Source organism: Ovis canadensis, chromosome 6, assembly GCF_042477335.2.
Source record: "Ovis canadensis isolate MfBH-ARS-UI-01 breed Bighorn chromosome 6, ARS-UI_OviCan_v2, whole genome shotgun sequence".
In the NCBI taxonomy this organism is placed as follows: Eukaryota; Metazoa; Chordata; class Mammalia; order Artiodactyla; family Bovidae; genus Ovis; species Ovis canadensis.
In genome coordinates this window covers 35,493,861-35,507,401 of record NC_091250.1, presented here as the reverse complement: position 1 = coordinate 35,507,401, position 13,541 = coordinate 35,493,861, and the positions used below count along the sequence as shown (strand labels likewise).

Sequence of the window (13,541 nt, the reverse complement as noted above, 5' to 3'; positions counted from 1 at the left end):
GGATGGCATCACTGACTCGATGGACATGAGTTTGAGTGAACTCCGGGAGATGGTGATGGACAGGGAGGCCTGGCGTGCTGCGATTCATGGGGTCGCAAAGAGTCAGACACGACTGAGCGACTGAACTGAACTGAACTGAACTGAAGCAACAGTAAAAACAAACAAGCAAAAAACAACCCTGGAAAAAAAGAAGAAAAGATAAACTGTTAGTTATACCGCCTATGGTAGGGTAGTTTTTTGTGAGTCTTTTGTTTCAGTTTTATTCCGTGTATAATGACCTTCATTATAACGTTTGTTTCTTATTGTATGGCATGGTCAAAAGTTTGAAAGCCAGTAATCCAAGGTGTGAGTAAAATCAAAGTTGAGAGTAGGGCAAAGTACTAAGCTACGGGTCACCTAGAGGTCTGAGGAGGATCCCATAAAACTTAAGAAGAAATGATCAAAAACCTTAATCCAGTGCTGAGAATTGTCAGATGCTCTGTCTTTAGCATGGAGGTTTTTATCAAGAGTGTACATGAGCAGTCACTCAGTGTCTCTGACTCTTTGTGACCCCGTGGACTGTAGCCCACCAGGCTCCTCTGTCCATGACTCGTCCCAGGCAAGAATACTGAAGTAGGTTACCATTTCCTTCTCCAGGGGTTCTTCCAGACCCAGGGATGGAACCCGCATCTCCTGCGGCACCTGCATGGGCAGGTGGATTCTTTACTTCTGAGCCACCTGAGAAATTTGCTAAGAATAACATAGTTTCTGATGAGCTTCACTGTGGTGAAATTGTGGCTGTGATAAAATTGCAGTATGGTTCCACTTATGAAGTTTATAAAGTAGTGCTATTTATATTAGAAAAATACCCATTCCTTAGTGTTTTCCCATAAGATCCCTTTATGGATTCAAATAATGCTTTTGGATTAAAGTACAGTTCTTAATCATGTAGTGGAAGTAAAATGCACTGTAAGGATTATGAGGGCTGAAGTAATGCGTAAAATTCAGGGTGCTTATGAAGCACGTATTTGGTAGGCAATAAAATATACATAATATTATTTAGAATTGCATTCTTTGTTCCTTTAACATTTATTAAGCTCTTACCAAATTCCAGCCATAGTAATAATGTCTTAATTAAAAAATGCAGTCAACTGGTTAATATTTTTATTGCAGTTATGTACTTTGGGACTTTATTATGTAATAAATAGGGCTTTCCAGGTGACATTAGTGGTAAGGGACCCACCTGCCAATGCAAGAGACATAAGAGAGGCAGGTTCGATCCCTGGGTTGGGAAGATCCCCTGGAGGAGGGCATGGCAACCCACTCTAATATTCTTGCCTGGAGAATCCCATAGACAAGGGAGCCTGCTGGGCTACAGTCCATAGGGTGGCAAAGAGTTGGACATGACTGAAGCAACTTAGCATGCACACACACATGGGATATATAACTTATCTATTTATCTGTTATGTAATGTGTAGTTGTCATAGATCAAGACTTGAATTTCAAGCACAAGAAATTTTAAACTTTTTTTTTAGCTTCCAGAGAAGTATGCTTATGTTCAATATTTATGGTGTTTTTTTCTTTCTTTATATACATATGCACTGAGTAAGCTATTGACAATAAAATGGCTTCAAATAAGAAAATACCTATAAAACCCATTTCCCCTTTCATGTATGAAATGTTTCACTTTATCAGCACCATGATACATTCACTAGAATAAATGAATAAAAAAGGTTAAATTCCTGAAATATTAAACCTATGACTACATTTGTTTAGAAATGTCTTTGAAAATTGCCAAGTAATGAAACCAAGGCTTAAATATTTACTCTCCACCTGTTTTTGTGCTTCCCAGGTGACTCAGTGGTAAAGACTCCACCTGTCAATGCAGGAGGCCTGGGTTCTGTCCCTGGGTTGGGACGATCCCCTGGAGAAGGGAATGGCAACCCACTCCAGTATTCTTGCCTGGGAAATTTCGTGGACAGAGGAGCCCGATGAGCTACAGTCCATGAGTTCGCAAAAGAGTTGGACATGACTTAGTGACTAAAAAACAACCTGTTTTTAGTCCCTCTGCGACATTCCCAAGCTGATGCACACTCCATCAGCTCTGTTCAGGCATCTCAAGCCTGTGGTTTTATCTTCCGCTGTCTCGTTCCCTCTAAGTGCAGTGTGGCACCTGTCAAAGCTGAGCAAAAGCAGATGACAGCACTTCTGTGCTGGGCAGAAATGTAATCTGAAGTAACAAGATCTGTACCCCAGCTCCATGCCTTAGAGACCCCAAGGATGATTCTACAGTACCTACCTTTTAAAAGCTCATGACATAAAAGTGATAAGAGGAGGAATTCTCTAGCTAGAAATGAAGAAGAAAATAGGTTTCTTTTACTGTATTTGCAAACTTTAAACAAAAAATGTGTTCTACTTTCTTGAAAAATTAGACATGGTACATGCCAAAAATAGACAGCAAAATTTTATAGGTTTGCTAATACTTAATTTAGAAATTATAGTAAAAATTTAATGTGGAGAAATTGCCCAGGGAGAGTGATTGGTTTTTTAAACCCCAAGATCATTAAGTAATATTTTTAGTCATCAAGGGGGAAAAATACCAATATTTATATTTTAAAAAGTTAATTATGTTGAGTCAACAGTACTTTGCATTTTCTCTTAGGCATCTCATTAATTATTAGTTATCTCCAGGGACAGATTATTGCTATTCTCTTTTGTTGACATTTAGCATTTATTAAGTGCTCACAGCAAAAAAAAAAAAAAGTTTATGAAATGTGTAAAAGTTAATTCTCATCGGACTTATGTGCCTCAGTTCAGTTCAGTTGCTCAGTCATGTCCGACTCTGCAACCCCATGGACTGCAGCACACTAGGCCTCCCTGTCCATCACCAACTCCCAGAGTTTACCCAAACTCATGTCCATTGAGTCGGTGATGCCATCCAACCCATCTCATCCTCTGTCATCCACTTCTCCCGTCTTCAGTCTTTCCCAGCATCAGGGTCTTTTCAAATGACTCAACTCTTCAAATCAGGTGGCCAAAGTATTGGAGTTTGAGCTTCAATATCAGTCCTTCCAATGAACACCCAGGACTGATCTCCTTTAGGATGGACTGGTTGGATCTCCTTGCAGTCCAAAGGACTCTCAAGAGTCTTCTCCAACCCCACAGTTCAAAAGCACCAATCCTTTCGCGCTCAACTTTCTTTATAATCCAACTCTCACGTCCATACATGACTGCTGGAAAAACCATAGCCTTGATTAGACGGACCTTTGTTTACAAAGTAATGTCTCTGCTTTTTAATATGCTGTCTAGGTTGGTCATAACTTTCCTTCCAAGGTGTAAGCATCTTTTAATTTCATGGCTGCAGTCACCATCTGCGATAATTTTGGAGCCCCCCAAAACAGTCAGCCACTGTTTCCACTGTTTCCCCATCTACTTGCCATGAAGTGATGGAACCGGATACCATGATCTTAGTTTTCTGAATGTTGAGCTTTAAGCCAAATTTTTCACTCTCCTCTTTCGCTTTCATCAAGAGGCTCTTTAGTTCTTCTTCATTTTCTGCCATAAGGGTGGTGACATCTGCATATCTGACGTTATTGATATTTCTCCCGGCAATCTTGATTCCAGCTTGTGCTTCCTCCAGCCCAGCATTTCTCATGATGTACTCTGCATATAAGTTAAATAAGCACAGTGACAATATACAGCCTTGATGTACTTACTCCTTTTCCTATTTGGAACCAGTCTGTTGTTCCATGTCCAGTTGTAACTGTTGCTTCCTCACCTGCATATAGGTTCCTCAAGAGGCAGGTTAGGTGGTCTGGTATTCCCATCTCTTTCAGAATTTTCCACAGTTCACTGTGAGCCATACAGTCAGAGGCTTTGGCATAGTCAATAAAGCAAAAATAGATGTTTTTCTGGAACTCTCTTGCTCTTTCGATGATCCAACGGATGTTGGCAATTTGATCTCTGATTCCTCTGCCTTTTCTAAAACCAGATTGAACATCTGGTAGTTCACAGCCTCAGAAAGTGGCAATATATATGTACTCTAATTTTTTAATATTAACATTTCAGCATATCGTGAATCAAAAGATGTAAAATAGCATGATGTTGTTTTTAGTCTTCCGTTTTGTGTGTCTCGTTCAAGTGTTAACAGGACTGGTTTTTACCAATTCCATGAGGAAATTGATTATGTTTTCTTTCAAATCTGCTCCTTAGGAAGGCACTTAGGGATCTTCTTTATAGTATGGCTGAATCCCTTCTCTGTTCACCTGAAACACTTTGTCACAACTTTGTTGATCAGCTATACCTCAAAACAAAATAAAAGGTTTAAAAAAAATTTTTTAAAAGGAAGGTAGGACATGACAAATGTGACATCTATGCACAATAAAACTGTTATTCGCTATTTTTAAAAAGTAGTCTTTACAGTGTTAACAAAAGGAGTTAAAAGGATAGGTAAATTAATCAGCAAAATATAGAGAGGGGGAAACTATATCTATATAGTTTAGGTATAGAAATAGCAACCCACTATCTCCAAAGAGACTGTCAACTTTCTACAAAAGGTTGGTTTCTTTTGCCTGTGAGCTTTAACAAATGCCCTTTAATACTTTCTTTTAAAATCAGCTCTAGATGAAGAAAAAAGAAAAAAATGCAAAAGGTAATTAAGTTAGTTCAGGAAGAAAATAGTTCCCTTCGGCTAAAAGTTGTTGCTTTTAAATTACATGAAATAATTTTCTCCTAGATAATCTTAAGTAACAAGCCATGGTGCAGGTCTGTTACGTTTTAATAAAAGAAGTATAAACACTAGTGATTATTTACATTGCCAAGAAGTTTTCCAAGATAGTAATGTTACTGTGTATATCTTTACTAACTATATCTTTGTTGTAATGAATTATTAGCTCTTTAATAAAAAAAAGTTGAGGACCAAAATTAACGAGTATTTGATTGTTTTGCTTTTAATTAAAAAAAACAAACTAAGGAACTTACAGTGTAAAGAAAATTTAGTTGATTTTAATACCCTAAAATTCGGGGCACACTAATATTTCAAATATACTTAAAGAGTTGCATGTATACTTTTTAAAGGCTTTTAAAATAATTTTTTTAATTTAAAATATTTTTTCTTTAATATACCAGTTAGGATGTGGCGAATGCTTTTAAAGGGTGCCATCTAGTGTCAGTTTGGAAATTTTGATTTATGGATTTGAACATGGGAAATTTTAGACCCAAGAAATGTAGAAATCAAGCAAAAAGTCATAATTGACAGAAGTCTTAAGGATTATGACTTGAAAGCACCCATCAGTAATTTGACCACAAGATTGTGTATGTTTGTATCTTTAAAATAATGAACATGTCTCTTCATCTGTGCGTTCACTCAGTGCTTTTTGATTATACACACACACACACACACACACACATATATAATATCAGACCTTGTTCCATGATATTACAGTGAATAAAATGAAATTTATAATCTCATGGAACATGCTATTGGAGGAAGACAAGAATAGATACATAGTATGTTGCAATAGTGATAAATGCTTGCGTCCTATTCTGTTCATCTTTTATTCTCACCTGTAGTGAGACTGACAAGTACTTGACTGGGAGGGCTATATTACAAAGCACCTGAGGTATGCTCATTTTAAAGGAGCTGTGTATAAAATCCCCTTGCGTGCATGTGTGCTAAGTCACTTCAGTCGTGTTCAACTCTTTGCAACCCCAAGGACTCTAGCCCACCAGGCTCCTCTGTCCATGGGATTTCCTAGACAAGAATATTGGAGTGGGTTGACATTTCCTCCTCCAGGGGATCTTCCCAACCCAGGGATCGAACACGCAACTTTTACGTCTCCTGCATTGTCAGGTGGGTTCTTTACCACTGGCACCACTTGGAAAGTCCTAAAATCCTCTTAAGACTAGTTAATTGCACAGTGTGGGCCTCATTCTTTTGGAAGCCATTTATTCATGCCAAGAACAAATTTTTATAGAATCATATCTATCACAAATCCTTGCTGATTTCTAGAAAAAGTTTTAAAGTGTTCATCTTTTATTTTAGCTTTGCAATTACTATACCCTAAGACCTAAAACCACTTCAATTTATGCTTCAGGTAACCCAATGAAAGAAGAAAATGAAAGGCATTAAGAAAAGCCTTACAGAAGAATATCTGTACTTGGACTTTTCTCACCAAAAAGAAGGGTGCATCTTTCCTCTTCATACATCTGTAACTTTATTTTTGTTATCATACTGTGACTGCACAGTATTTAAAGTATTCTTAGTCCTCCCTGGAGAAAGCACAATTATTTCAGTACTTAAAAATGTACCATCTGAGGGTGTTGAAATACAGATTATTTCAAGGCAAGAGCTTCCACCAATAGTCCAGAGTTGCTGTTTACCTGCAATAGTAGAAAGACCAGGCAATTTCTGTCGAGCAGGACTTGCTGTCGTTCTGAGACACATAATCCAGAAGTCATATGAAGCAGACCCCTCAAAGAAGGAAATTTTGGAACTTCTGGGTTTTAAGAAGACTTGCTTGAAAGCTTGTGCTGAAGTAAGTAGAATGTCTCTTTTCTGTTATTTAAAGCCGTAAGTAATCAGTGCAGGCAGATTCTTTGTCTTCTGAGCCACAGGGGAAGCCCATAAGTGATAATACATTCACTTAGATATTCATTTAACTCTCTTTCAGAAAATAAAGTTTAATTTACTTAAAAAGAAAACTTCATTTCTTATATGATAATATATGTTTCAATGCCATTCTTCCAAATCATCCCACCAGTCCAGGTTCGATGCAGGATACAGGATGCTTGGGGCTGGTGCACTGGGATGACCCAGAGGGATGGTACGGGGAGGGAGGTGGGAGGGGGGTTCAGGATGGGGAGCACGTGTACACCCATGGTGGATTCATGTTGATGTATGGCAAAACCAATACAATATTGTAAAGTAATTAATCTCCAATTAAAATAAATTTTAAAAAAGAAAAGAAAAAGAAAACTTCAGTAACCAATAAAAGAGTTAAAGTAGATTTTCATGTGTACCAATATTTCAGTGCAGTATTCGAAAATAAGAAGCAAAGATTTAATTATGAGATTTAAAGATATTATTTTTAGGAAAAGATTTTTTTAACCTTTTATTTTAATTATGTTGAAGATTAAAGGAGCTCAAGTAGCAATGTTTCAGAAACCCAGCTCTTTTAGGGAGAGTGTACTTTAGAGGCTTTGGGAAGTGAGGGTTTACTCAGTAAGAGGATATAAGAGGATAGCATATATTTCCAGATACAGGAGTGCTAAACCTACATTGTTTAATGTTATCACTTCTGAAGCACTGTGATAATGTCTCTTCATAGAGCGTAAAGTCTGGCCCAGGAATGGTTTAGCTCAAGACTTAAATTCTCTAAACCAGGCTTGTTTTCCCGTATGAAGTTGTTTTTTTTCTAGTTCGGTTGGAAGTAAAGAATCGTTTCATTTCTTGTTTTGTTTTGTTTTGTTTTGTAGGTTAGTCAATGGACCAGGCTATGTGAACTTACCATCCCTTTAGCTGTTGAGAATTTTCTCAAAGAATCTTTTGATCAACCCCCAACCATTCCTGCTGCAATACTAGAGCTTGAGAAAAAGCTTCGTGAACCCGTTAGAGTGCATAATGATGACAAACTCCGGCGGCAGAAGCTAAAGCAACAGAAGGCTGCTGGGGTTGGACCTTCCCTTGCTAAGGAGAAAACGAAGAGCAAGGGTCATAGGCAGGAAACATCTGAAGAGGGGGACTCTTCATCTGCAAGCCTGGAACTGAAAGTGGCATTCTCAAAGCTCACAATACACAAGGAACCCGCTTCTGCCAACAGAGAGCCTTCTCACATCAGAAAAGCAAAGGCCTCTGACCTGCCACCTCTGGATCATGTGTTTGCAGAAGGCCTGTACTTCACTTTGGCAGATATTGTGCTCTTGCCCTGTATCCATCATTTTTTGGTAAGGTTTATCAGGAGTCGATACACTGTTGTAGGTTTCAATCCATAAAGCTTCCCAGGTTTGAATTCCTATTCCATTTCTTATTATGCTTCTGGGTGAGTTATTAATATCTGTCTGCATTTCCTTATCTGTAAAACAGCGATGATAGTAGCGCCCATCTATTTGGATCAGTGTGAGGAACAAATGACAATTTGTGTAAAGTAGGAACAACGCTTAGACATAGTTGCTGTCAATAAATGTTAGTAATTAGTATGACTTTTAGTTTGGAGTTGCTAAAATATTAGCATTTGTTATGATTAGGGATTCCCTGGTGGCCCAGTGGTCAAGAATCCGCCTGCAGTGCAGGAGACCCCAGTTCCATTCCTGGTTGGGAAGATCCCCTGGAGAAGGGATAGGGTACCCATTCCAGTGTTCTTGGGCTTCCCTGGTGGCTCAGACGGTAGAGAATCCACCTGCAATGCAGGAGACTTGGGTTGGATTCCTGGGTCGGGAAGATCCTCTAGAGAAGGGAATGGCAACCCACTCCAGTATTCCTGCCTGGAGAATCCCATGGACGGAGGAGCCTGGCAGGCTACAGTCCATAGGGTCGAAAAGAGTCAGATACAACTGAACCACTAAGCACAGCACACAGTACATGGTTATTAAGCTTAAATTCTCTTGTGATTATCTTCCAATACTAGAGGTTCCAGTATTAAAATACTGAAATCTCTGGTCAACTATATTTTATAATTAAGTAGTCACTTCAAATGGCTTGCTTCCCAGGTGGCTCAGTGATAAAGAATTCCCTGCAATGCCAGAGATGTGGGTTTGATTCCTGGGTCAGGAAGGTGCCCTGGAGAAGGAAACGGCAACCAACTCCAGTATTCTTACCTGGGACATCTCATGGACTGAAGAGCCTGGCGGGCTACAGTTCATGGGGCTACAGAGTCGGACCTGACTTAGCAACTAAACAGGTCAAATTCCTTACCACTAGTGCCACCTGGGAAACCACTAATTTCATTATGTCAGATGTTATTAAATCAGAAATATTTTACCCGCATCTCTCTGTTATGTAACAGAATGGTCAGTCCTATTCAATGCTGTGGAAGATTATAAATGGAAAGTTTCCATTTTTAGTTCAGGTACATATATATATATATATATATATATATATATATGCACATGCTAAGTCACTTCAGTTGTGTCCGACTGTTTGCAACCCCATGGGTCGTAGCCCGCCTGGTTCCTCTGTCCTTGGGATTCTCCAGGCAAGAATACTGCAGTGGGTTGCCATGCCCTCCTCCAGGGAATCTCCCAAACCAGGGATTGAATCTGTGTCTCTTAAGTCTTCTGCATAGGCAGGCAGGTTCTTTACCACTAGCTCGGAAATTGTTTTTTTTTTTTCCTCCACTGTCTGTGGGAGGGACAAAGGACAAGGTACAAACAGTATCAAGTGAACCAGAAAAGCTAGAGCTCTTTGTAGCTTTCCTATCGGTTTTCCAGAACTGCATTTTTCCCACTTTGAAGCATTTCACCCTTTCCTTTACTAAAGAATCAGATAATCAGATTTTATTTATTGTATATCAGCAATACTTCAGGTATGTTTACTGACAGTTGAGAGAATATTTCTAATGAACATCTATGTATTTGGAGACCAGTGCTTCACTAATAAGTTAGGTGGCATCAATCAGTGGGTTTTTTTTAAGGAACATTTCTCTTTTCTTTAAAATGGGAGCAAAACAAGATTAGAAACCGAAATAACTTCAGAATTAAAGGATGTGAAAACGAGATTTAGGAATTGTTTAGATGTTGATTAGTATTGTAAATGTCACCTGTATTCCTACTGTCCTTGGAGCTGCAGCTGGATAGGGAGTAAAACATAGATTTTTTTTTTTCCTAGTCAAATCATTTCTAAATTCTCTTGTCACCATTATTACCAACTTTAGTCATTAAAGCAGTCATTTGGTACATATTATAAAATACAGTTGATATTCATGGCTTCTTGGTCTTCTTGGATAACTCTTTGTTTCTAATTTCTTAAAAATTGAATCTTAAGTGGCACAACCATTAATTCATTCATTTGAGAAATTTATTTGAAAGCCTACTGTATATGTCATGCTCTGTATATGCTAGCAATACAGTGATGAACAAGAGAGAAAGAGTCCCAGTCCTTATGGAGTTAATATTCTAGTAGAAATAGAAGAATAGGAAAGATAGGAATGAACAAATAGACAAATAAATAATATACATTTAAATAATGGTGAGTACTACAAAGGAAATAAAACAAGTTGATAGAGAAGACTTCAGTATTTGCTTTCAAATGTAACAAGACATAAAAAATTGGATTCACCTGCATAAAGATGATTTTTAGATCATTATCCAGACATCCATCTTTTACATTTGATTTTAGCTTAATTTAATACTGTTTACCTGATTAGGATCAACTGAGGTGAAAGTGTTCCTAATTGAGAGGATTTTTTCCCCCTTCAATCAGGTTGGACATCAGCCTGACCACTGCTGAGTAAATCTATCAAATACAACTAAGGAACTCTGTCTCAGTTTAAAATAGTGGAAAACTTGTACACTCAGCCTTTTCTATTACATGTATTCTGTGATTAAATTCTTCCCTTTTGACATTTATATGTAAACTAACTCTCTAAATATTTTCCTTTGTTTGTTTGTACTTTTCCTGGATCATCACATTTTCTTTCAGGAATTAATCTTTCTTTGCCAAAGCTTTGATGTTATTTTTGTTATATTTATTTTCTTCTTATAAGTCATCTTGGGTTATGAAGCAGCCGTTTTAGTTCAGATGGTGGCAATGATGCCAAGCCTTTATACTTGTAGTAACTCACATTGAGGTGATGAAATAGCAGTCCAAATGATCAGAATCAGGATCAAGTTCATGATCAGGAATGAGGGTCAAGTTACTAGGTTTGGATCAGAAACAGAGATCTGCATCTAGGGCCAAAATATTTAGCCATAGAAATAAGATCAAGAATATGAAAGAGCAGTCAGTTTTGCTGATTCAAGGTTTGGTATACCAGAGGTCAAAATTAAAAGAGTTAGGGAAAATACGCAGTTTTGCTAAACAAAATGATGGCTTCCTGGTAGCTCAGACAGTAAGGAATCTGCCTGCAATGCAGGAGACCGGAGTTTGATCCCTGGGTTGAGAAGATTCCCTGGAGAAAAGAATGGCAACCCACTCCAGTATTCTTGCCTGGAAAATTCCACAGACAGAGGAATCTGGTGGGCTACAATGCATGGGACAGCAAAGAGTTGGACACAACTGAGCAAGCAAGCAAGCAAGGGAAAATACCCAATTTTGCTAAACAGAATAAAGCCAGATATGCAAAACAATGGCTAGGAGAGGCTGCAGTGTTACATCTAAACCTCAGCTCCAAGCTCCTTTTCCTCTTCATAGGATATTAGCTGGCAAAGGTAACCCCTGATAACCCAACACTGCCTCCTGGAAGGTGCTTGATAAAATCCTCTTGTCTGGAAAGTTTCAGAAATGGATTTAAAAAGAATAAATTAAAATGCATACTTCTTATGATTCCCCCTTCCCTTTGATTTAGTTGCTAGAATCTTCTAGTATACAGAAGAGCAAGCAGATGGGAGAATTGACAATGAATAGCCATACTAAGGTAAAATCTTTTCAGATACCAGAAAATTTTATAGTTATTTTTAAGTTACTACTACTAAACAGGTACACTTTGATCGAACTGTTTAAAAGATTGTTCACTCCTGGAGGATAAACAAATTGCCACTTTATGAAATATTTTTGTAACCTGCGTATGTATGATATAACATACTACATTTTAACTTCTAATGCTTTGAATATGGCTTTTAGAAGAATGACATTTGTTACAAAAGTAAAAACATTGTATAAATTGATTTTTCAGCAAAAATGCCTATGTTAAATACCTCTTTCATTGTTCTCATTGGCACAAATTGAGAATAAAATGGGAATCTCGCTATTGGCTGACATATTGCAAAAATCATGAATGCTCTGGTTAATTTATATTTTCTATATCTTATCCTATGTTCTAGGTCCTTAAGAATTTTCAGTTTTAACTCACCAGTTCTAGACTGTTAGAAAAACACTAAACTGAAATTTTATTTCCACTTAGTTTACTATTTTTTATACTGCTTACGCTGCTCACCTAAACATTTGTTAGTTATGACATGCTTTTTTTTAAAATTTTTTAAATTTTAATATCTTTAATTCTTACATGCGTTCCTAAACATGAACCCCCCTCCCACCTCCCTCCCCATAACATCTCTCTGGGTCATCCCCATGCACCAGCCCCAAGCATGCTGCATCCTGCGTCAGACATAGACTGGCGATTCAATTCTTACATGATAGTATACATGTTAGAATGTCATTCTCCCAAATCATCCCACCCTCTCCCTCTCCCTCTGAGTCCAAAAGTCCGTAATACACATCTGTGTCTCTTTCCCTGTCTTGCATACAGGGTCGTCATTGCCATCTTCCTAAATTCCATATATATGTGTTAGTATACTGTATTGGTGTTTTTCTTTCTGGCTTACTTCACTCTGTATAATCGGCTCCAGTTTCATCCATCTCATCAGAACTGATTCAAATGAATTCTTTTTTACGGCTGAGTAATACTCCATTGTGTATATGTACCACAGCTTTCTTATCCATTCATCTGCTGATGGACATCTAGGTTGTTTCCATGTCCTGGCTATTATAAACAGTGCTGCGATGAACATTGGGGTACATGTGTCTCTTTCTATTCTGGTTTCCTCGGTGTGTATGCCCAGCAGGGGGATTGCTGGGTCATAAGGTAGTTCTATTTGCAATTTTTTAAGGAATCTCCACACTGTTCTCCATAGTGGCTGTACTAGTTTGCATTCCCACCAACAGTGTAGGAGGGTTCCCTTTTCTCCACACCCTCTCCAGCATTTATTGCTTGCAGATTTTGAAAGAGTAGATGTGACTGAGGAAATGACATGGAAGAATTACAACATACTCTACTAAGTTATGGAAAGCAATACAGAGATCTTTTGGATAGGTATAATATCTTCTCTTTTTATTCGCACAATTTTTTTCTGCCCCTAATTGTAATTAATTGCAAAGCCACTCCTGGTGGCTTAGATGGTAAAGAGTCTGCCTGCAATATAGGAGACCCAGGTTCAATCCCTGTGTTGGGAAGATTCCCTGGAGAAGGGAATGGCTACCCAGTCCAGTATTCTTGCCTGGAGAATTCCATTGGCAGAGGAGCTTGGTGGGCTACAGTTTATGGGGTTGCAGAGAGTTGGATACGACTAAGCAACTAACTCTTTCATAAAGCCACTAGGATTTCATTTTGTATTCTTCATAGCAGTTTTTTTTTTAGACCATTACTTTAAAAATTAATTCTCTAGTTTTCTTGTCCTTAAGTAACTTGATTAAAATTTATAATGATTTTGATCTTATCAGCCAAGTAACATTTTTTAAAAATCATTTCTTAGGGACAAATTTAATTCTTGTTTCACACATTTTTCATTAGCTTCTTCGTTAAATGCATTTTCTCAAGTGTAATTAACAAATGTGGTGCAGTGCCTCCTGAGCTGTCTGGATAACAGCAGAGCAGCCTGGCATGTTGATTAACTGGAATGACCTGTCATGT

The 13,541-nt window shown here is 38.0% G+C and overlaps 1 protein-coding gene across 2 annotated transcripts in view; it reads left to right on the top strand.

Annotated features, from left to right (window-relative positions):
• Positions 1-13,541, top strand: part of GSTCD (glutathione S-transferase C-terminal domain containing) — a 147,111-nt gene that overhangs the window by 6,582 nt on the left and 126,988 nt on the right. For both annotated transcript variants that reach the window (XR_011257649.1, XM_069593563.1), the window contains exons 2-3: positions 6,075-6,515; positions 7,456-7,923. Coding sequence is in view for 1 of the 2 variants with exons in the window: in XM_069593563.1 (XP_069449664.1) it covers positions 6,096-6,515; positions 7,456-7,923 (888 nt within the window). In the remaining variant the exon portion in view is untranslated. The remainder of the gene's footprint in view (positions 1-6,074; positions 6,516-7,455; positions 7,924-13,541) is intronic.